At 39.4% G+C, this 24159-nt stretch overlaps 2 protein-coding genes across 2 annotated transcripts in view; one reads left to right on the forward strand and one right to left on the reverse strand.

The window, feature by feature from the left end:
- Positions 1-3814: 3814 nt before the first annotated feature.
- UBXN8 (UBX domain protein 8) lies at positions 3815-22741 on the reverse strand. Its single transcript, XM_005911348.3, has 8 exons — positions 22127-22741; positions 17636-17758; positions 16770-16840; positions 15001-15123; positions 14103-14240; positions 12387-12428; positions 7445-7519; positions 3815-5418 (listed from the first exon to the last, which is right to left on the reverse strand). The coding sequence occupies exons 1-8, from the start codon at positions 22212-22214 to the stop codon at positions 5251-5253; spliced, it is 828 nt and encodes a 275-aa protein (XP_005911410.1). The 5' UTR covers positions 22215-22741; the 3' UTR covers positions 3815-5250.
- GSR (glutathione-disulfide reductase) overlaps positions 17244-24159 on the forward strand; it is a 71358-nt gene continuing 64442 nt past the window's right edge. The window contains exon 1 of the mRNA XM_070364296.1: positions 17244-17264. Within this exon, the coding sequence (XP_070220397.1) occupies positions 17259-17264 (6 nt within the window). The 5' untranslated portion in view covers positions 17244-17258. The remainder of the gene's footprint in view (positions 17265-24159) is intronic.

Raw genomic sequence — 24159 nt, forward strand, 5'->3', positions numbered from 1 at the left:
AGCTTAAAACAATGTGGATTCTCTCTCCCACCATTTCCATGGGTCTGGAATTCCAGAGCACCTTAGCTGGGTGGTCCTGGCTCAGGGTCTCTGATTAGGCTGCAGTCAAGGTGTCAGCCAGGCCTGCAGTCTCTGGATAAAACTGAAGCTGGAGGATTCTCCCCAAGCTCACTTACAGAGTTGTTGGCGAGAGGCTCCCATTGCCTGACCCATGGTCATCTCCACCAGATTGCGAACAGTATGATTCCATCAGAGTAACTGATGAAACAAAGCCAGGGAGACAAGCAGCTGTCCTTTGTCATCTAAGGTAAGAAGGGACACAGCATTACTCTAGTTTATCCTGTTGGGCCTGTGATCCACCCTGGTACGTTGTGGGCGGGAACAGTGCAGAAGTGTGAATACCAGGACAGACGGACCACTAGGGCCACCTGGGAGGCTGGCTCCCACAGCCTGCCCCTCCCAAGGAAGACAAAAGTCTCCACCCATCCAGCATCAGCTCAGTCCAGAGTCTGATCTAAATCAGGTCCAGGTGCAGATGGAGCTATGAGGATGTCTGCAGCACTTACGCACAGTTCCCCCCGTTCTGTAGGCCTGTGAATAGCAATGGTATCCCCCTCCCGGTGCCCTGTACACATGCTTATCAGACAGGATGATTCCTGCTCAGAAAGACACACAATGAATGGCACGCAGAAGTTACTGCTCTGTGAGTAGTTCTGAAATCCAGCTGGGCAAGTGTTAGAAATTCCTTGACTAGAATTCAGTCTTCCTGCCAGGAAATGACTTTCAAATGGCTCTTGACTTGGGCCCTCTGAGGCTTTGGCCTCATCTTCTGAGTCATCCTTTTACATGAACGGTTTACAGGGAGCCATTTCTCAGCTGCTTCCCACCAGTAGAATCTTCGGGGTCCAAAGGCCCCCCTGTACTTTTACTTCTCTGTCTTTTTCAGTCCAAGTTGACCAGGTTCCTGCTGATATATTTTTAAAACTTTGAATCTTCTTTGAGTCTTATTCTGAGGCATCATTTTTTATCTTTTTTCAGATCTTAACAAATGACTTTATAGTTGTACTCTTGTGCTTTCCTGAGAGTGTTAGCTTCCATGATGGCTGAGACGGTAAAGAATCTGCCTGTAGTGCAGGAGACTTGGGTTCGATCCTTGGGTCCAGAAGATCCCCTGGATAAGGGAATGGCAACCCATCCAGGTATGACCTAAATCAAATCCCTTATGACTATACAGTGGAAGTGAGAAATAGATTTAAGGGACTAGATCTGATAGACAGAGTGCCTGATGAACTATGGATGGAGGTTCGTGACATTGTACAGGAGACAGGAATCAAGACCAACCCAAGAAAAAGAAATGCAAAAAAGCAAAATGGCTGTCTGAGGAGGCCTCACAAATAGCTGTAAAAAGAAGAGAAGTGAAAAGCAAAGGAGAAAAGGAAAGATATACCCATTTGAATGCAGAGTTCCAAAGAATAGCAAGGAGAGATAAGAAAGCCTTCCTCAGCTATCAATGCAAAGAAATAGGGAAAACAATAGAATGGGAAAGACTAGAGATGTCTTCAAGAAAATTAGAGATAGCAAAGGAACATTTCATGCAAAGATGGGCTCAATAAAGGACAGAAATGATATGGACATAACAGAAGCAGAAGATATTAAGAAGAGATGGCAAGAATACACAGAAGAACTGTACAAAAAAGATCTTCACGACCCAGATAATCATGATGCTGTGATCACTGACCTAGAGCCAGACATCCTGGAATGTGAAGTCAAGTGGGCCTTGGGAAGCATCACTATGAACAAAGCTAATAGAGGTCATGGAATTCCAGTTGAGCTATTCCAAATCCTGAAAGATGACACTGTGAAAGTGCTGCACTCAATATGCCAGCAAATTTGGAAAACTCAGCAGTGGCCACAGGCCTGGAAAAGGTCAGTTTTCATTCCAATCCCAAAGAAAGGCAATGCCAAAGAATGCTCAAACTACCACACAATTGCACTCATCTCACACACTAGTAAAGTAATGCTCAAAATTCTCCAAGCCAGGCTTCAGCAATACGTGAGCCGTGAACTTCCTGACGTTCAAGCTGGTTTTAGAAAAGGCAGAGGAACCAGAGATCAAACTGCCAACATCTGCTAGATCATCGAAAAAGCAAGAGAGTTCCAGAAAAACATCTATTTCTGCTTTATTGACTATGCCAAAGCCTTTGACTGTGTGGATCACAATAAACTGTGGACAGTTCTGAAAGAGATGGGAATACCAGACCACCTGACCTGCCTCTTGAGAAACCTGTATGCAGATCAGGAAGCAACAGTTAGAACTGGACATGGAACAACAGACTGGTTCCAATTAGGGAAATGAGTTCGTCAAGGTTGTATATTGTCACCCTGCTTACATGCAGAGTACATCATGAGAAACGCTGGGCTGGGAGAAGCACAAGCTGGAATCCAGATTGCTGGGAGAAATATAACCTCAAATATGCAGATGACACCACCCTTATGGCAGAAAGTGAAGAGGAACTAAAAAGCCTCTTGATGAAAGTGAAAGAGGAGAGTGAAATAGTTGGCTTAAAGCTCAACATTCAGAAAACTAAGATTATGGTATCCGGTCCCATCACTTCATGGCAGATAGATGGGGAAATAGTGGAAACAGTGGCTGAGTTTATTTTTCTGGGCTCCAAAATCACTGCAGGTGGTGATTGCAGCCAAGAAATTAAACAGACGCTTGCTCCTTGGAAGGAAAGTTATGACCAACCTAGACAGCATATTAAAAAACAGAGACATTATTTTGCCAACAAAGGTCCATCTAGTCAAGGCTATGGTTTTTGCAGTGGTCGTGTATGGGTTTGAGAGTTGGACTATAAAGAAGGCTGAGCGCTGAAGAATTGATGCTTTTGAACTGTGGTGTTGGAGAAGACTCTTGAGAGTCCCTTGGACTGCAAGGAGATCCAACCAGTGCATTCTAAAGGAGATCAGTCCTGGGTATTCATTGGAGGGACTGAAGTTGAAGCTGAAACTCCAATAGTTTGGCCACCTGATGCGAAGAGCTGACTCATTTGAAAAGACCCTGATGCTGGGAAAGATTGAGGGCAGGAGGAAAAGGGGATGAGAGGATGAGATGGTTGGATGGCATCACCGACTCGATGGACGTGGGTCTGGGTAGACTCCAGGAGTTGGTGATGGACAGGGAGGCCTGGTGTGCTGCGGTTCATGGGGTCACAAAGAGTAGACACGATTGAGCGACTGAACGAACTGAACCCATCCAGTATTCTTGCCTGGGAAATCACATGGACAGAAGAGCCTGGTGGGCTACAGTCCATGGGGTCGCAAAGAGTCAGACACGACTGAGCTACTAACACTTTCACACTTCCTGAGAGTGTCCTTGATTTAACTTTGCTCTGAAGCCATTTCGTTTGGCATTATTTGGGATCTTCCAAACCAGTGAACCCTGGTTCCTTTTTAAGTCCTTTCTTGAACTTCTCTTTCTTCTCACAGTTTACTATAAGCAGCAAGAAGAAATAGGCTGATGTTTTCAGTACTCTGGTTACAAACAGATTTAGCTAGATTCCTTAATTTGTTAGCTGCATTTTCCAGTTCCCACATAACTGCACAAGCTCCTTCCTCTTGCTTTTGGCTTCACTTCCTTGCCACACAGGCCTCTCCATGAGGCCACCCACAGTATGACTTCTTTCTCCATTTGAGTGACCAGAGACAACTCATGACAGAAGCCACAATCTTTCATAACCTAATCTCAGAGTGACACACACCACTTCTGTTGAATTTTATTAACCACACCGACCACCCTGGTACAATGTAGGAAATCACACTGTGGTATGATGGCCAGGGGGCAGGGATCATTGGGGACCACCATGGAGCCTGCTCCCACATTTCCTACGCAGCATCATTACTTGGTAGGTTTGACAATAATCATTTTTTCCAAAAGGTCTAAAAATATGAGGTCTTGTTTTTTTAATCTATGGCATGTAAGTACAGAAAAACCTGGCAGGACCTACAGAATCGCAACGTCAGTCATACTTATTTCTGGGTATTGAGATTATGCGTGATTTTACTTTTGTTTTTGTAACTTTGTTTCCAAATGAGTTTATAATAATTTACAATCAGAAAACATTCTTTTTTTTTTTTTTTTCCCAGTGTGGAATATTCCAGGGAAAAAGAAGTTAAAGGCTGGGACAATTTATTATTTTCAAACATTTTGTACTAAGCATTACTAGACACTAGGTACTCTGAAGGGAAAGGATGTAATCCTTGTTTTTAAGGAATTACAGCTATAATACAGTGTAATAAATTCTACAGAAGAGGAATGAAAGGAGCTTAAATAAAGGGCAATACACAGAGGAGCCAAGTTAAACGGACCCCTTAAGATAGCATGCAGGGACTTCCCCGGTGGTCCAGTGGTTAAGACTTCCAATGCAGGGAGCATGGGTTTGACCTCTGATTGGGGAACTAAGATCCCACATGCCTTGGGGCACGGCCAATCACACAAACAAAAAAATCTATTAAAAAAAAAGAGTGGTAGCATAGGAAAGGGATGAATAGATAACCTTTAAACCATCCTTGGAGTTTGAACTTGTTGTTATAGTGTGAATACACCAGTATAGAAGTATAAGCAGGGAAATGAAGTGCCAGATATATTTTTAAAACTCACCTTCACTTTGTTTTCATTGTTTTATCTTTAAAACACTGATCCACCTGGGATGTTGTAAATGTTACAGTTCAATGCAAGGCAAAATAAATCTCAAACATTAGTTAAGTAAACATGAGTAGTGTTTACTATCAAAAAGAACTTGGAAGTCTAAAAAGAGCTTTGACATATTTTCAAAGTTTAATTTCTAGAAATACAGCAGACTAAACATTCCTACTTAGAAGACCTTAAAGAGTTTGAGTGGTGAAATGTTCACTATGGCAAGGCACGCTGAAAGAAGAAACTGATAAATGATGTCAGCTGGGAAAATACAAATTAATGAGCACCTTACTGTATACATTTCTATCTCATCCTCATTTGGTACATTGTAATATGGCACACTCCCAGATTATTACATGTAGAAAGCAATCCTTTTCTAATACTTTATGTCCATACATTTCCATGGAGATCAGCACTGAAATGTTTACGGCCTTGAGCTCAATCAATGTATGGCATGATTTTAATGTGAATCCTCTACTGTCCTGTAAGGTCAAGGTGTAACTGATTTCATGAAAAACTGATTTCATGTAAAACAGCTAGTTGGCATTTCTAAACTAGCTGCTCTGCTCCTTCTCTTCCACGTTGAGTACAGTATCCACAGTTATTCCAATGTCCTGCAGTGACCAGCCTGCCTCCACTTCCAGAGGCCTTCTGGGAAAGGAAGTAGAAAGGCTGTATAGGGATGTGCGATACCCAAGCTTCATCATCCAGTCAAACAAGACCTAGAAGACAAAAAGCTTTGTTATAAATACTGCACACGCTTTGTCCCTCATGATAGTTTATGATCTCTCATTGTTACATCATGCCCCTAGGAGTCATGAAACAGAACTTTCGTATCTTTCAAAGGAACTTTCCAGTGTTAAAGCAAAATAGCATGCCATGAATTTTGAGATGTGAATGACCCTTGATACCTTTTGTTTCAAAGAAGGCCTAGGGACTACTGACACCTACAGGCAGCAGAAGCATTTAACAATTAGGAAAGCTCCAATCATTGGGAATGGGGAGATTATTCATTAAAAAGGCTAAGAACAAAGGGTTAGCATTTGGGAAAAAAGTCATTTAGATTACAATCAAAGCCAATACTCCACATCAAAATCACCCAGGAACAGTCAAAACAGACATGTCCACGGCCCAGAGACTCTGCCTTTTGATAATAGCCCATCCCTATGAATGTATTGCATTTCCTGTCATAAAGATTCCCATTGTAATTGTCCAGATTTCCACTAAGACTCCTGCTAAAGGATGGTGTGTTGCTTTAGGAAGAAAGCTCAATGACAGAATGTTCTCAGGGGATGCTGGTATCAATTATACATATATCAACTTATATCAATAATTATACTTTATATCAAAGTGATACTTATATCAATTGTAAGTAACCCTTGACTTCTACCACCATCCATGTCCCTGTTGATATTCCATGTAATAAATGTGCGTTATGTCACAAAATGCCATAATTTTCCAGTATGTGAATGAGCCTTAGTTTAACCAATGCCTACATAAGCACTTATATTATTACCTTTGATCATCTGTCATTATTCCCAAAGAATAAATTCTCATAAATGAAATTACTGGGCCAAAAGATATATTTTAAAATATATACTGATAAATTATCCCACAAGAACAGCAGTCTAAATTACATTACATGAATAATGTGAATGTAATTTAATAAGAATCCCTGTTTTCTGCACACACTGCCCCAAACTGGGTACTCTTCTTTTTAATCTTTGACAATTTGATAGGTAGAAAATGGTATCCATTTTAATATGCACTTCTCTAATTCTAAGTGAGACCAAACATTCTTTTCATGTTTATCACTTGGTTTTAAATTTTTCAAATTTTTTTAGCTAGCATAATCATCATTACTTTATAAATATTTATTAAAGTGTTGTTGTTTGGTTGCTAAGTTATGTCTGACTCTTGCAACCCCATGGACCCCCAACCAGGCTCCTCTGTCCATGGGATTTCCCAGGCAAGTTTTTTTTCTCTAGCTAGCATAATCATTACTTTATAAATAATTATTAAATTGTTGCTGCCAAATTTTTAACTTGATGAGCTTTACAGAATTTAAAATTTTTATGTAGTCTAACCTACTAGTATTTCCTATTATAGTTTATAGCAGTCTAGACATAGAAGGTTAAATGCAGCAATAAGGAGAAATTTATTTAGATAATAACTTAGATTTTTAATGCATGCATAATGATAAATTCAAATGTACTTAAAATCAGAAATACACCAACATATTAGTAATTGGCTTTGGTGTCAGATGGCAAATCAAAATTGTTTTTCACTCTACTTTTCTGTATTTTCCAAATCATTGCTAGTGAACACAATATTGTTTTTAAAAGAAAAAGAAGTCTATTAGAACAAAAAGAAACAAGCTTTAGAGAATGATCTGAAAACACATACAAGCAATGGGGCTTCTTAGATTAATAATCCATTAGCACTAATAAGAACAGAGTTAATAATAGCTGCTTCCTAAAGATTTGAAAGCATCTTACCACTGAGCTGTGAAAATATAATTAAAAAACAAAACAAGGAAGAACTGAAAAAAATTTGAATGCAGAAATCACAATTCAAGAAGGCTCAGCAAGCCTAATTCTCCAAATTTCTGTCACGTAAAGCATACATAAATCCCATTTACCCTGACCTGATGGTAATGCAGACAACAGACAACACATCCTCCCTGCATGGGAATAAACTATTGCCAAATTCAACACAAATATTTCTCCGAATATGATTTTTCCTCACCTGTGAACTGCAAGACTTAAAAAACCTTCTCCTCAGGACACGTCCACTCGGACAGCGGAGAGCTACAGTCACAACCTGAGGAAAAAAGTGTTCAGATGAGAATTCCAACCACGGCTGTTTGTAATTCCAAAATCACTACTCCTGTGAAACACCTGTACCCAGTTCTAAGCACTCATGTGGGGTTTTGTAGAAATTTAGCTCTCAGAGTTGCACGCCAACATTAAGGTCCAGTGAAAATTCACCTTAAACACAGAAATAATTCTTCTGAACCTGAAAAATATCTTCCTACTGCTTGAGGAAACCAGTGATGGAGTCTTCCAGAGAGGGCGCCAGAGACCCGAGGTTTCTGTCTGCCCAGACAACACCAAGAGGGCAGCTGGGCCTCAAAAGAGGCCTTACCAAGCCGAGATGATCCAGAGCCGCCTCAGAGTCTGCAGGCAAAACAAACACTGGACTGGAAGGAAACAAAACGCTACCCAGGCCACCCCATCACCGTAGGCTGGGCACCATGTCTCCCTCATGAGAACGAGAGATGAGCCTGGAGTTAGTCCTGGCTGCTGGGGATCTAGGAGACCCCCTTTCCCTGAGCAGCTTTGTTCTACATATTGAGTTCCCCCACAGTTCTTCCTCTGATAAAAGTGTTAAATAGCTAAAAAGAGCTTGCAACATGCTAGTATTTTAAAGAACATTCTAAAAAAGAAAAGAGTGGGAAAGACCTAGAGATGATCATATTAATAAAGTCAGAAAGAGAAAGACAAATACCATATGGTATCATTTATGTGGGGAATCTACAAACAGATGCAAATGAACTTATTTACAAAATGGAAACAGATTCACAGGCATAGAAAACAAACTTACGGGTACCAAAGTGGAGGGCTAGATTAGGGGTCTGGGATTAGTAGATACAAGCTACTAAATAGATGAACAACAAGGTCCTACTTGTATAGCACAGGGAACTATATTAAATATCCTGTAATAAACCATAATGAAAAAGAATACGTATAGATGTATAACTGAATGACTGTGCTGTCCACCAAAACTAACACAACATTGGAAATCAACTATACTTCAATTTAAAAAAAAGAAAAGATGACAAATTAGTCATTAATTCTGACATTCATTATTCACCCTCAGGAAACCCTTTCTGATGGTCCTATGGAAAGTGTTTGAACCCTTTCTTATGGGTAAGAAAGGCACACTTCCCAGACTAGAATGCTATCTTTTTCTTGTCTTTAACTTTTATGAACATTATCCTAACTGTCCTGGGAGTTTTGTTGGCAGCACAGGTACAGAAATGGTGGAAGTGGTTGTTTTATAGCAGCACCCACCCGCTTCAGGAAAGCCACGTTAGCACTATTTCCATGCAAGTAGGTAGAGTGTTTTATTCACATCCAGATTGGTGTGATGTTGAGCTCTGTTACTACTTCTACTAAAGGAAAGTTTTATAATAAAACACAAACTAACAATCACAAAAGCCAATTTTGCTTATTTGTAGAACAATAAAACCTAACTTTTACAGTGAGGTTTTGTTCAAACTTTAATGATCTAAGAGGAGAATTAAGGCCAAAAGCTTTCAAAGAAACTAAGGTTAAAATATAGTGACTTAATGTTTACCATTGTGATTAGATAAATACTTAAGAGAAATGAACAATCATTGTTTCAAACCTAGTTACTGTTCTAACAGTTACTGTGAAAGGTGGGTGTGTAATTTTCTCCTAAGGCTACTGACATCCAATGGACTGACCTATGAACAGGTGAAAGGCCTGGAACACAGTCCAAATTGTAAAGTAAATCTCTGTCCCAAACACAGAGTGTTAAATGAAATCTAAATGAAAAGGGGCAGCACTAATTAAAATTTGGCCCCCCTTAAAATGAAATAAGATAGCATACAATAATGAAAATAGTTGCTATGGTACTATGGTAATTACATGATGATTTACAAAACTCTTTTCAAATTATCTTAAATTCTACGGTTATTGTCTTTTCAGTTTAAAAGCAGAACAGTAACATGTGGTGACTATTCTGTTGTGAATTCTAGACTACTTATAACTCTTTTGATAGTTGTAATATGAAATACATAACAAGCACTTAAATCAGGGTGTAAGGCTTAAGAATAGCATTGTTTCAGATACTGCCCCCCTTTCAGAATCCATGTCAGCCATTAGTTCACTTATTAGTCTGCTCCTAAGTCCAAGGAGGCTTCCACTATAACAGGAATTTTCTCACATGGCTATTGCAAAGCCTACAGAGCCACAGCTACTACATATACAGGATACACACTCACACAGTGAAAACTTCATCCTGTTCTGATAACCTTTAAGATGAATGTTAGTCCCTTCCCTGAGCAACACAGATTTATTAAGATGTCCCTCTATTCTGTGGGTGACACCACACACTTAATGGGCCCAACTTTAATAAGAAAATAGAGAATGTCCTGAAAATGAAAATCTCCAGTATTCCTAAAGGTGAAATTATTCTTTTATATATGGATTCATGAAACAGCTGTGTGGCTTAGGTATTAAAATATATTAGTTATGATGGGCAAGCTTATGTATGATGAGAGATCATGATTATGGTATCAGAACAAAGCTTCAAAGTTGACAAAATACAAAAGGGTACTTTGCAGAAAGCCAGAAACAAGTATGACTATGTGACTGACAAAGACAGACATCCTAAAATCTGGGGTTACTGTGGCATAGTGCTCACTGCCAACTCCAGTTGTGCCTTTTTAACTCTGAAAGCACTTTTTTAGGGTGACGGGGTGAAGGATAGGTAGGAAAGGCACACTCTCCAAACTAGAATGCTTCCTTTTTCTTGTTTTTAACTTTTATCACGATGACGACATTCCACGCCTAAGGTCTACTTTCATTATTATTAAACAGTCCAACTACAACAGAGGGGAAAGGTCAGGCAGAGACACCCGGAGGGACCAGGCTAACTGCTCAGAAACAGCTCATTAGATCAAAGCGTTGGCTGACTAGGTCAAGGAGAATAAACTGGGACACCCAGAGTCATCCAGGGAGGTAAAAATAAGGGCTGATGAATGGCTAGCAGAGAGTTAGGAATTTATCCTTTGAATTCTAAGAAATCTATGCGCAGTAGCAACTGCACAGGTGGAAAACGCCTTGCCCAGTGATGATTCTGACAGAATCAAAATCTTCCAAAATTTATTTTCTTTTCTTGATTAGTGTAGAATATACACTAGACAAGTATCAAGTGGTATTAACTATACATTAGTGGCATTCTTCACAAAACTTTATTATATAATTTAAAGTTGCTTATACCTGATTGATACTATGTATGTATGTGATTCTCAGGTAACATGTAATTCTCAAGTAACAATTTTTTACCATGATTTTGTTGACTTTATTAACCAAAAATAGCAAAGAGGACCAAAAATCAGAGCAAGGCCAGAAGAGAAGCAAATAGGAGCAAGGAGAAGCAAATAGGAGCAAGGAGAAGCAAACAGGGATAGTATTGCTTCTAGAGTAAACAAGGGAATTAAGCCCAGAGGTCTCACACAACCAGAGGGCCTGGGCTCCCCGAGGAGGGACCTCAAAATCCTGCCTGTGGCTTCAGCCTCAAGTTGAGGAGATGGGATGAGACATGATTGAGGTTCATCCCAGCTCTAAAACTCCAAAACTGTGACAGACACTTTAATGAGTGTAGCACAGGTCATCTGTCCAAGTATGGGAAAAGAGCAGAAAAGAAACAAAACGGAATGACTATGAATAACTCTTATAAAGAGGAGAGCAACACCAACTGCTTCCAGGTGGAGATGTGTTGACCTTTTTAGGCTCACAGACCTGAGATTCTGAAGAGCACACTCCTACCTGTAGTCACAAAAAGGTACAATTTCAAAGGATTCACTGACCACCTGACGTCTGTCGTCACTGGTGACAGACTGGTGTTCTGTGGGAATAAGGTCATGTGCTTTAAAGCTGGAGAAAAGGCGTTCCTTGTCAACCCGAGCTGTACTTAGTTACTCCCGTATTTTAAGTGGTTGTCACGGATACCAACCCAGAGCTTGAGGAGAGGTGAGGATGTAGGAGGGTCAGAACAGACATATCATGGGTGTGGATGTCATGGGTGTAACAGGGAGGAATCAGACCTTTGGCTTTTTCTTAAATTGTGTTTCTCCTGGGACTATGATTCTCCTAGGACTGATTGCACACTTCATTGTCTCTATTTCTGTAAGACTTTCAGAATTTTCCTCAGTATTTTAGTATCCAAAATACTAACTTATGAGCTGCAAATGTGTTGGCAAAAATGAACGTGGCCTCCAGCACGTTCATGGCTGCCTCAGAAATGGTTTTCAGGGACTGTAACAGTCGCTGAAGAGTCAAGAAATGGAAAACCATCCAGCTTGCCTTTGCCTACGCCATTTCACAGCTTTAAAAATGTGCTTCTGTACCTCAGAGACTGAGTGAAACTGAGCTGGGCAACCGCAAGAAGGTGGCACAGATTATGGCAAAGCAGTTGGGCAGAGGACACAATGCAGAGTTGGGATTCAGTCCAACCCTGACCCCAAACAGCAAACCATCTTTCAATTCAAACGCCTACAAAGTAGCTGCATCCTTCATTTTCTCTTTTTTAATGGAAAAACCACAATTTGAAGTCATCTGCCTATTTTGATTCTATTTTAATAGGCAACTCATTTGATGACCCAACATTCTAGAAAAGACCACATATCCAATCTCTGCCCGATGAAGTGGAAGGGCTTTGAAACACAAGCTCAGCAGACAGCAGGCTTCCAAAATAGGGCTTGACTGAAGCATTTGATACCACCCCATATCTGAAACAAGACCTAATCATGGTGCAAACACATAAACACTGTACTATTTTCTCTTTCTAAACCCAAATGTAGGTAAGATGTACTTACTTGATGTTAAAGAAAATTAAAAATACATTGATTTTCAAAGAAAAAAAAAGATAAGCTTACTTCTTCAGCTGTTTCAGGGGGTTCTTCAGGTAAATCAAGAACCTAAAGAAAAGTAAGTATTTAGTAACAGGAATGTAAACAGAAGAAGAAAAAATAACCTCGAAGAGAAGAGTTCCTTTCAACATAGAGTTTGGACATATCTATGCTTAATGAAATCTTTTCTTTTAATATACATTTATAAAATGTTTACAATGAGGACTCAATAAACATTTTTGGATAAGCAACTCTGTGCTAACAATACATCATAAAAACAGGATTTGAAAAAAAAACAGATCTCAGATGACAGCTGCTAATCTATACACATTTAAAGAACATTATGTTTATGCTGTTCTAAGATATTACATAAAAATGTACTACTAAAGAAACAGAGGATAAAAATTAAATTCAGTAAAACTCCGTGATTATTTAGGTTCACACATATATGCATCAGGATGAGTACATATATATTTCTCTTTACTGGCGCCTTCTAAGGGGCTGGAAAACCACCATTCACTTTGGTTGCTTTCATGATTTATCCACGTTTCCCTATTTCTGTTAATCTATTAAAAAACCAGATGTACAAAGCATTTTCTCTCACTAAAACAGTGTACAACAATTTCACCTTCAAAGGATGCTTTTTATTTTTTAATACCATAGATTCCATATTTTATAACATTTTATCTAACAAATATTCATTGCATTTATTAAATAAATCATTTGTTTTTGTTTGGTATCAAAAACATATGTGATGGTCAATTAGAATTTACCATCAGCATGAGATAATCTATGCTATTAACAAATAGCAAAGAATCTTACAAATGTAATGAGTCCATGTAGCTCTCTAGATCTTTTTCAAATGTTAGAAACAGTTCAAAGACCCAGTTCCTACCCTCAAGCTCTATGAAGGGACCAGGAAACCTCAGACTGAGAAGCAATACATTGAAAACTACTTGTAGGGAACACATAGCTTAGCAGCTTTCCCTAAGACTCAATAGAAACACACTTATTTCAACCTTAACCAGCTCCAAATTGGTCTTCTTAGGGATTAAAGATTTGAAAGAAAAGAAGGAATAATAAACCTGGACACTGCTCCAGAGTGAATGGTTGCTAACTCATTCCCTAAAAGGGGTACTGGGGACAATGATACATTCATGTTAATAACGTTAGCCACTCAACTAAGCTCCAGTACTTTGGCCACCTGATGTAAAGAGCCAATTCATTGGAAAAGACCCTGATGCTGGGAAAGACTGAAGGGAAAAGGAGAAGGGGGCAGCAGAAGAAAAGATGGTTGGAAGGCATCACTGACTCAATGAACATGAGTTTGAGCAAACTCTGGGAGATAGTGGAGGACAGAGGAACCTGGCATGCTGTAGTCCATGGGGTCAGAAAGAATTAGACACAACTGAGCAACTCAACAACAAAATATATGACTTCCTTATATCTTAGCTACCCAAAGGAATGTCTTCGTTAGTAAATATTGCATTTTTTGTTTCTACATAATTAAATTACTTCCTTAAAAAGAACTGTTTACTAAATGTACTATCATTTATCTTCCTAGATTCCTTGTAAGTTTGGCTCAGAATGCTAGTATTTAACAAGAAAGTGATTTTTAATGAAGCTGAAGTGATTCTTAATGAAGACACCATCTGGATTCCCTCAATATACCACTTCCACCCAAAAAACAATATCCCTACTGTATGCAGATACAGCTCAGTGAACAGTTATTAAGTAATGAACCTCCTTCTTCATGGGCTGCTCAGCGGGTGGTGAAACGTTGGTTACAGGCTTGGGCAAGTTCCGTCTCTTTGCTGCTTCTCTGTTTGATGTTTCAAAAGATGTCTGACTCTCACTGTCCAGCTCCAAATCTTCATCACCCTGGTCAAAAGCAAACTCAATTCAGAAGTGAAGTCACTACCTAGAGCAGTTGTATCTTCTGTTGCCATCTTTCACATTACCTTTCTTACCAACCCTTAACGGTTTCATGACGTATTTACCATTATGAAATGGATACAAACATTCTGCTTCACTGTCAGAATCCTGTTTACCCCTACTGGATCATCTTCTTTATGAGATGATGAAAGGTACAGTGTAAATAGAAAGCCAAAAAAGAAGTCTTTGGGACAGAAAGCATCTTACACAAAAAAATCTACAGCCAGTTCCTCTAAAAATGAATTTATGAATATCCTTTTTTCTCTGAAGAAAACTTAACATTTTAAACTTCCACTTGCAAATGACAAAATTCATACTCAGTGCCAAAGGAAGAGAGTCAAAGGTCAATTTGGCTTCAAAAAACAGAGCTAAATTGAATATAATGTGAGCTTGTAATACCCAAGAGATTTGGATGCCCTCATATAAAAGATGTGATTTAATCAACAGTTTTCTCAGACTGTCTTAAGTTAGAACTTTTCAAGGATCTAAGTTATATGCTCTTTAGGCACCAAAAACCACTTAAACATTTGACATACAAATATGATCAATAAAAACTCTCTCTATATATAACTGATATATAAGCATTATTAATAAAGACTCCTAAAAATAGACTAGAATAATAATTTACAATTTTTAAAATAATTAGTATATGTTAAACATAAACAATAGCAGAATTAAAAAATATGAAATGAGAATATTTTCTAACCCCAAGTTTATGACCATTGCTTAACTTCCAGGTTTCACCCGTCATCTGATAAAAGCGTTCTTCCAGCTTTTTCAGTTTCATTTCCTGGCTAGGTTTTAGAACATTCTCTATGTATCTGCTGACCTGTTCAAAAAAAAAAAAAATCAGGTGACTATACACTAACAACCCTAAGATTCTATTTACATTGTCTATAAAGTTGTAAATAAGAACCAGGTAAGAAGTGGTGTTTTAACACTAATTCAGTTTTGCCAAAAAACCTACATCCTCCACTGTTGCATTACTCTCTAAAAATCTGCATTTGTACACAATGCAAAGAAAACCAAATGTTCTATCCTTCTGCTTGTCTGGCAGTCTGCTGATACATCCTTTAATGGGTTTTCAGTGCAACAAAAACTTACTAGGGTTGGAGATATAAGTATGCCCAAGTGCTACCTGATATTTCAAGATCATGAAAATAACTGTTAAATGATCATCCATGGTAAATGCAACTTCTAGTTAGCAAAACCAATCTTGGATAGGATGAAGCAAAAACAGTGCTCAGAGGTAAAGTTATGGCTATAAATATCTAATTAAAAAAGAAGAAAGGATGTCAAATTATTAACTTTACATCTTAAAAATCTTGAAAAAGAACAAGTTAAACACAAAGCTGGCATATGAAAGCAAATAATAAAGAAGACATAAAAACGGGATAGAATAGAAAAACAACAGAACCAATGAAACCAAAATTGGTTCTTTGAAAAAAAATTAACAAACCTTTAACTTGACTAAGAAAAAGAGATGACTACCAAAATCAGAAATGAATGTAGAGAAACTGAGACCCTCAGAAATTGCTGGTGGACATACAAAATGGTGTGGAAAATAGTTTGGCAGTTCCTCAAGAAGTTAATATATAGAATTACCACATGACCCAGCAATTCCATTTCTATGTATATACTCCCAAAGAATTGAAAGTAAGTTCTCAAATATTTGCACACAAATATTCACAGCAGCACTATCCACAATAGTCCAAAGGTGGAGACAACCTAACTGTCCATCAGTGAACAGATAAACAAGTTTTGATCCATCCATACAGTGGAATATGACTCAGTCATAGGAGGAATGAAGTGCTGATTTATGCTATATGGATGAACCCTGCAAAACATTAGGCAAGGCAAAGAAGTCAGACACAAAAGGTCACATGTTATATGATTTCACTTGTATGAAACATTCAGACAGATCCATACAAACAGAAAGCAGATTGCTGGCTGCCAGAGGATGAAAGGAGTGAGGAATGGGGACACAACTGTTTAATGGGTTTGGGGTTTTCTCCTGGGGTGATGAAAATGTTTTGGAACGAGACAGAGGCAGTGGTTGTACAACATTGTGAATATTCTAAACGCCACTGAATCACGGGCTTCCCTGGTAGCTCAGCTGATAAAGAATCTGCCTGCAATGCGGGAGACCCGGATTTGGTCCCTGGGTTGGGAAGATCCCCTGGAGAAGGGAACGGCTACCCACTCCAGTGTTCTGGCCTGGAGAATTCCATGGACTGTATAGTCCATGGGGTCGCAAAGAGTTGGACATGACTGAGCGACTTTCACTTCTCAATGTTTAAACCTCTTAATTTTTTAGATGGGCTAAAAGGGTGATAGGCAGTAAGGCCAGGCGTGAAGTCTGAAGACGGCTCTCTGAAGTGAAGTGAAAGTCGCTCAGTTGTGACCTAAATTTGAAATTCCCCCGGATATTTTTGTATTTTCTCTATATAATACTTTCCAAACAGTAGGCTTTACCTTTTCACCCTGTGCCTCTTGTTGTTTTTTCCTCACAAGTTTTTGCCTTTTCTCGTTCTTCTCTTCTTCTTCTAAGATATCAAAACATATAAGTGCTTTTTAATTCCCATGTATCCGTAAGTTGAATGTTATTTTCTCTGAAAATCATCTGTAGATCCTCACATTTGGGGAGAGAAAAGCTTTCAAAAAACAGATTTATTTTTCAAATAATAAAGATCAGATAGACAGAGACAGTTGAAACAAAGAAATCCGCAAGAAATTTCTTTCTGTAAGAAATGTCAATCTGTAGGAAAAGGTCTGTTCTGAAACAAAAACTTTCTGACATGTATTAATGTTGCGTGTTACAGTTTTGGTAGGGAGACTTCAAGAATAATGATGTTGGGGTTTTTTCCTGCAGGTGCCGGATAGGGTTTTAGCAGCTCTACAGAAGCCCATTCTCACACATGAGGTGTGGAATACTGTGCTCCAGCTATTTGGTCACCCTTGGACATGACGGTAAAAGCAATACGCCTAGATTCTCAACGTGGGGTGTGAGTGGCAACCCTTTCGGTGACTTAACCAATATTAGATTATAAGCCACTGAATGTCAAGAGAAGGGATCTCTGCTGTTGTAGAGACCTTTTAAAGTTTGGGTTAGAAATGATACAGTTTCAGACATATATATAAGAAAAAAGAACAATTTCTCATAAAAATATTGGGGTATAGCCCATTCAAAATTGTTAACTAAAGTTGTAAGTATTACTCTACCATAAAATTACATAGCACAAATGAATGGTAAAATAATGCTTATTGTGCAAAAGTTCTCGAATAAAGGAAAGAAATTTCAGTAGAAAAGTATAAAAGGGTAGCATAAAGAGTAAACTTACCTTTCAGATAAACTTGGGAAGGTTTAAATGAGTTAACCCATGAGGTAGTCACAGAAATAATTAATGTAAGAAGAGCAAGCAGTAGGAAAATCCGGCCACACAGCAAAATTAGATCTTTGATTCCTTATAAAGGTTAAAAAAAAATTACAATTACAATTCAAAACATTTTTCTTGATACTAATAATGAGTACTAATACATTAGACAGAAGATTATCTGTCTAGAAAAGTATAGTAAAATTTAAGGTATGTAACTGTCTTAAGATTTTTCATATAGTCTCCTTTGGGCAACAAAATTCATCATGACTGTCATTACCAGAACAAGTTTTCAGAAAACGATTCTAGAACATCTTATCTCTCAGGAATATAAGTATAATCTGAGTGACTGGCTACATTATAAATATATGACTATCCATAATGCATAAATTCTGGTTTCCTTTCTGCCCAGAGAAGGAAAGAAAATAATCCACATAATTGGGAACTAAATTGTGATAGTATCATCTTATCAGATTCTAGTTCTATTTAAAAAAAGCCACTCCCATTGAAACACGAAATTCTTCTCACAGGTAAATTATGCAACTCTGTACTTCTCTATTGCTCAATATTTACTTCATCATTTGTAAATAAATTTACTAGATACACGTTTGCCTAGAAAAAATTAAAATTTCAGTACTTTTATTATTTTAAGAACCAAATGAAAATTAACCAGCAAAAATGTAACAAGTACCTTCTTTGTGTAATACACTTTGCCAAATGGTAGAGAGTGTACGTATAAAGTTGGATTAAAAATGGTTTCCACCCTCCATGAATTTCTAGTTTTGTTTTGTAATTCTCAAAAGTTACCAGGCAAAAGTACAGAGGAACCATCTTACCAGTGTGATGGGGGCTGGCAGTTAGTCAAATAACTAAGAATTTACAAAGGAATCATATATACAGACTTAAATATTTTATTTTTAACTGAAAACATATATACACGCACACATACATATACACACACACACACACACGTATCATCCTTAAAAAAATAAGCAATTTAAATTTGTTTAAAGTTTTTTTGTTTTCTTTTGCATTACAGTCCTTCCAACCTTTGCCAGCATTAACTACTGATTCAAGTATTGTTCAGTATGACATGTAATTAACTCTAGAGTAACTATGATCATTTCAAAAGTAAAAGTAATTTGATACCTAGAGTATTCATATTTAGAGAAACAAATGCTTTATGGAATTTATGTTCTATAACACTGCTTTTTGTTCTAACAAGCAAGCAATTTCAAATGGGAATACAAAAGAACTAGATTTATGTGTACACCTCTCAAGTAAGAAATTTTTAAATTAAGTTGAGATGTTTTGTTTATACTATGCTCAAGAGCCCATATGCAGGACACTTCAAAGGATAACAAATGTGATGAACCAGCATTAAAACACTTAGCTTAAGTATAAGTAAAAATGTATCAGCAATGAATGCTTTTACAGAGTGGAAAAAAAACGGATCATTTCTCAATATATGTCCAAAAATATAGCACAGGTGAATGAACATGTCTGAATTATCTTTGGTAATTCAATTAGCAGTTCCAGCTAAAAGTAGCAGTATCTCTAAGTTCTGGTCCAAACATAACTAGCCCTGCAGCTGTTGCACTGAGATGTATGATTTTTAAAATAGACTAAAACACTGTTACTGGATATTTGCAGAACCAGTAACAAGAAACCAAAGTAGACAACTACCAGTTCACAATTGTAAGTGGAAAGGCTACCAGGAGGCCAGTTGCATTTTCCAGAATTTTTTACTTTTATTAAATTAGATATTGTGATAAGTGATGGGAATACAAAAAAAGAAGGAGGTGGGGGGGCTCTGTGCTCAAGGATATTATCCTGTGGTCAGAGCTTATCGTGTGAACATCTCCTTCTGCAACTGAGTAACCACCTTCTCATGGACTAGTGACTCAAATAATAGTGCAAAGTAGATTATAGATGAGCAGAGTAACGGTGAATTCTGTAAGGTAAGGAAGCAGGTAGATTCTGGAATAAGCGTGAATTTAACATTTCTGTCTATCATTTAGATAAAGGTCTTGTTAGAGTCCAATATGGCTGGGAACTTCTAGAGAATGTCTATAGATTTTTTAAAAGGCATTTTTTTAATTTCTTATTTTAAACAACGTCTGGGTACCTGACTTCTTGGGGGTAGGGGTAACGAGAAGAAATATACAGAGTTAAATTTCATCATGGTCTCTTAATTCCCTTCTTCCCTCTCTCTTTCCTTCTCATCCAGTCATTGATTTATGCATGCATGCAGCGACTAGAGATTGAACACCTGCCTTCTGTAGCGAGAGTGCAAATCCTAACCAATTCCAGGGAATTCTCACAGTGGCCAATTTTAGAAGTGAGTTTAATAAGGGAGACAGACATGTAAACAGATCATTAATATGTCCAAAAATGAACGAATTCTCCACCAGTCCACGTTTCCTTTCATTTTTCCCTTTATCACTGGTACCACCAACTGCTTGAAGTTGTTCTTTGCCACATGTAGGAGTCATCCTTGAATCTCTGCTTTCCATCACCCAAATCATTAATCCATCAACATCCCTGCTGATTCTACTTGGCTAAAATCCCAAATCTGTGCGCATTTCACCTCCTCTGTTATCCTATGCTATGCTATGCTAAGTCACTTCAGTCATGTCCGACTCTGTGCGACCCCATAGACAGCAGCCCACCAGGCTCCCTCATCCCTGGGATTCTCCAGGCAAGAACACTGGAGTGGGTTGCCATTTCCTTCTCCAATGCATGAAAGTGAAAAGTGAAAGTGAAGTCGATCAGTCGTGTCCGACTCTTAGCGACCCCATGGACTGCAGCCTACCAGGCTCCTCCGTCCATGGGATTTTCCAGGCAAGAGCACTGGAGTGGGGTGCCATTGCCCTCTCTGTTATCCTAGTCCGGGCCAACTGTCATCATGACTTCCCTACTTCAGAAGCCTAACATGCCTCACTGCTTCTGCTGTAGCATCCTTGCAAAACATTCTCCACACAGAACCCAGAGACCTCTAAAAAGCCTTAAGGAAGTCCCTTAACCTCACCATATCTCAGTTTCTGCCACTCTAATGACAGAAAGCAAATAGGAACTAAACTGCTTCTTGATGAGTGTGAAAGAAGAGAGTGAAAAAGCTGGCTTAAAATTCAACATTCAAACAAGTAAGATCATGGCATTCAATCCCATCACTTCATGGCAAATACATGGGAGAAAAGTGGAAACAGTGACAAATTTTATTTTCTTGGGCTCCAAAATCACTGCGGATGATGAGTGCACCCATGAAATTAAAAGATACTTGCTCCTTGGAAGAAAAGCTATGACAAACCTAGACAGTGTATTAAAAAGCAAAGACACCACTTGGCTGACAAAAGTCTGTATGGTCAAAGCTATGGTTTTTCCAGTAGTCATGTACAGATGTGAGAGTTGGATCATAAAGAAGGCTGAGGACAAGAAGACTTGATGCTTTCCAATTGTGGTGCTGAAAAAGACTGTGGAGAGTCCCTTGGAATGCAGGGGAAGCAAACCAGTCAATCCTAAAGGAAATCAACCCTGAATGTTCATTGGAAGGACTGATGCTGAAGCTGAAGTTCCGATACTTTGGCCACCTAATGCGAAGAACTGATTCATTTGAAAAGACCCTGATGCTGGGAAAGATTGAAGGCAGAAGGATATGGGGTGACAGAGGATGAGATAGTTGGATGGCATCACTGACTCAGTGGACATGAGTCTGAGTAAACTCCAGGAGATAGTGAAGAACAAAGAAGCCTAGTGTGCTGAAGTCCATAGGGTCACTGTCAAAGTGTCCGACACCACTTAGCGACTGAACAACAAAAATAGGGATTATAATAATACCCATCTTTTTGCCTTTTCATATTGATTGTAAAGCGGATTAGATGAAATAATGAATGAACAGCATTTAGAATTTGGTGCTAAATGAATGTTACTGATACTATCTTGAGCCAATCTCCCTCTATGTCTCCTTGATCCAGCCTCAATGATCTTCATCCTTTCCCTCCAACGCGTCACAGTTCCTTTGTCTGGAATGTTTTCCGGCTTTTCAAAGGGTTGATTCCTTATCATTTAAATCTCGGCTTAAATTCCTCAGCAGGTTTACCTCACGTCAGTTTATTTCCTTTTGAGCATTCAACACAATTTGAAAGTCCTGTATATGTTTGTTCCTGTGCTTTCTGCCTCTTGTTCCCTTACACGCAAAACTTCCAGATCAAGGGCGACTTTTTCAGCCACCTGCAGTCAACTTCCTCAATGAAGCGGGAGTCTCGCTTTCCCCCTACCAGACCCCTACCCGGACCCGATCCAGACCTGGATCCGGAAGAGGGAGGCCGGCGCGGTGCAACCTGGGAGTCGTAGTCAAAGCCGCCCAGAGGCATCGCGGCTGGGAAACGGGAATTCAATGCAGTGTTCATGGGGCCGTTACCCGAGTATGAGGGTCAAAAGGGAAAAGCCAACACTTACCGAGATCTGGTTTCCCACGTCGGAGCTCCAGACACAAGAGGGGGAGAGCAGAGAGTAGAAAAATACCAACAACCCCACGAGAAGCCATAGTGACGGGAGCCCCGTTTCCGGGCGGAAGGCCCGCCCCTTCCGGCTACGCCTCCCTGGGAAAGTGGAGTGGAGCCCTTGTTAAGGGAGGAATTTGGGGAGACAGCTAGACCCTGAAGCCGGCGGGTCGTTGGTCAGATTGAGATGAGCCCAGGTTTTTGAACTCATAATCTGTAGCGTTAGAACAAATGCAGGACACCTCACGTCACGTGGGCGGTAAGACGGCCTCGCTGGCGCCCGCCTAGTCAAGTCCTGTCAAACGTGCTCTCTGTCAAGTCAAACGTGGGCTCTGGCGAGGCTGACCGCACCTGGATTCCGGAGACTGTGAAAAAGAGTTGTCAAGAGTAAAATGAGGCGTAATGGAAAGGATAGGGCAGTTGACGCTGTGAGGAGGCAGCCTGGCCCTTTAGCCTTGTGTCCGTAGAGGGTGCTTTTGGACTTTTGGGTCCGAGCAACTGAGCGCCACTCTGCCGCAGCACCTTCTTCATCGCCTCAACGGTCTCCGGCCCATTTCGTGGTCTCTGGTTCCTGTGGAAAGGTGATTCAAAAGTGAGACCTGGCGCCTAATCCTGGAGACCCGCCACCCCTTCTCCGCTCCGGGTTAGTTTGGCCAGCAGGGTTATTGTTAAAGACTTAACTCGGCCTCACAGTTCTGTGACCTCATTGCCATCCCGTGACTCACCTCCACGGCGCTTCTGCCAACCTACAGCGCAATTAAGCTAGGGAGATCCTTGCAGTTTACAAGCTTTCATGCTTTGAAAGTTCATTTTCTGACCTAGCCATCAATTTTCCCCACCCTGGCATTTAGTTCAGCTAACATTTATTGAGCCCCACAGTTTGCTGCCCGGAGGATTTATGAGACTCAAATACGTGTAAGTTAGTGAATTTGCCCCCAGAAAGCTCAGAAACTCAGTTTAGTAGCCTTGTAAACAGATAAATACAGCCAGTGCTTGAGTGTTGTGATAAGGATGGGCACGGGGCTGTAGAACCCTATCCCCAGCGAGGGCTTGAAGGCTTTCCTGAAGGAAATCATGCCTAAATTATGTCCTAAAGGTTAGGAATTGGGAAAGGGGGCAAGAGGAAGAGTGGGATTTCAAGTTTAGGAAATTGAATGCAGAAAATCCAGGAATTAAAATATTGCAGTTTCAAATTTGAGTGGAGGTGCCTAGAGGTAGGTTGCAGTTAGGAGCACACAGGGCTTGGCTTTGTAGGCTAAGAACTTTATCCTGGAAGTAAAGGTGCAAAATAGGAGGGCACAAACTCAAAATGAGTCTAGATGAAGTATTATAAATTTTCATATGGCATACCAATGAAGTAATTAACTATATTGACTCAGAGCTTCTCATTTTTTGTCTACATGAAGAAAGGAAAGAAAGGAAGTTCCACACTTCTTATCTGTCTTCATTTTGGTGTGATTTCCTTGTTTAAGCATTTTGCTTCCTCTCTCTGTATTCCTAGTATAATCTGTTGATGACAGCAATGAGTCTCTGTCAGAACAGTAAAGTGGAGCTTCCCACATACTCTAAGATTTGCATGATGTTTTAACACATTTCCCAAACTTTGTTGACTGTGAAGTCTCTTCACCGCAGTTATCTACTTCTATCCACCCCTTCCTCCCACCAGACCACCAAACTAACCTATTCAACTAAAACCAAGTTTCTCACTGCATTAAGGGAGAATACTGATGTATCATAATTTTTGTAGTGTCTTAGAGGGGAGTTCAAGGATGATTTTTATAAGGCTTTTCAAATCTAGGTTGGAAGGGTTTAAGGTAGTCTTTTTGATGTTGAGCTCTAACTGGGATTAGACATAGTACATGGTATAAGAGTTTAGTTCTGGTGGACATAGCAAGATGCAGGACTTGACGGCAGATGTGGCCTCTTTTTGATAAGAACGGGAATTTTCCCAATTGAGTGACCAATTCAGCTTCTTAGTGCATGAGAGGG

The sequence above is a fragment of the Bos mutus genome, chromosome 27 (assembly GCF_027580195.1).
Source record: "Bos mutus isolate GX-2022 chromosome 27, NWIPB_WYAK_1.1, whole genome shotgun sequence".
NCBI lineage: Eukaryota > Metazoa > Chordata > Mammalia > Artiodactyla > Bovidae > Bos > Bos mutus.

Excerpts from the sequence above, each read along its gene's own strand:
- UBXN8 (XM_005911348.3), bottom strand. The coding sequence starts at position 22,214 with ATGGCTTCTCGTGGGGTTGTTGGTATTTTTCTACTCTCTGCTCTCCCC. Across the intron at positions 14,241-15,000 it reads GCAATGGTCATAAACTTGGG|GGTGATGAAGATTTGGAGCT; the intron begins GTTAGAAAATAT and ends GCTTTTGACCAG. Across the intron at positions 12,429-14,102 it reads AGCAGCCCATGAAGAAGGAG|GTTCTTGATTTACCTGAAGA; the intron begins GTTCATTACTTA and ends ACTTTTCTTTAG.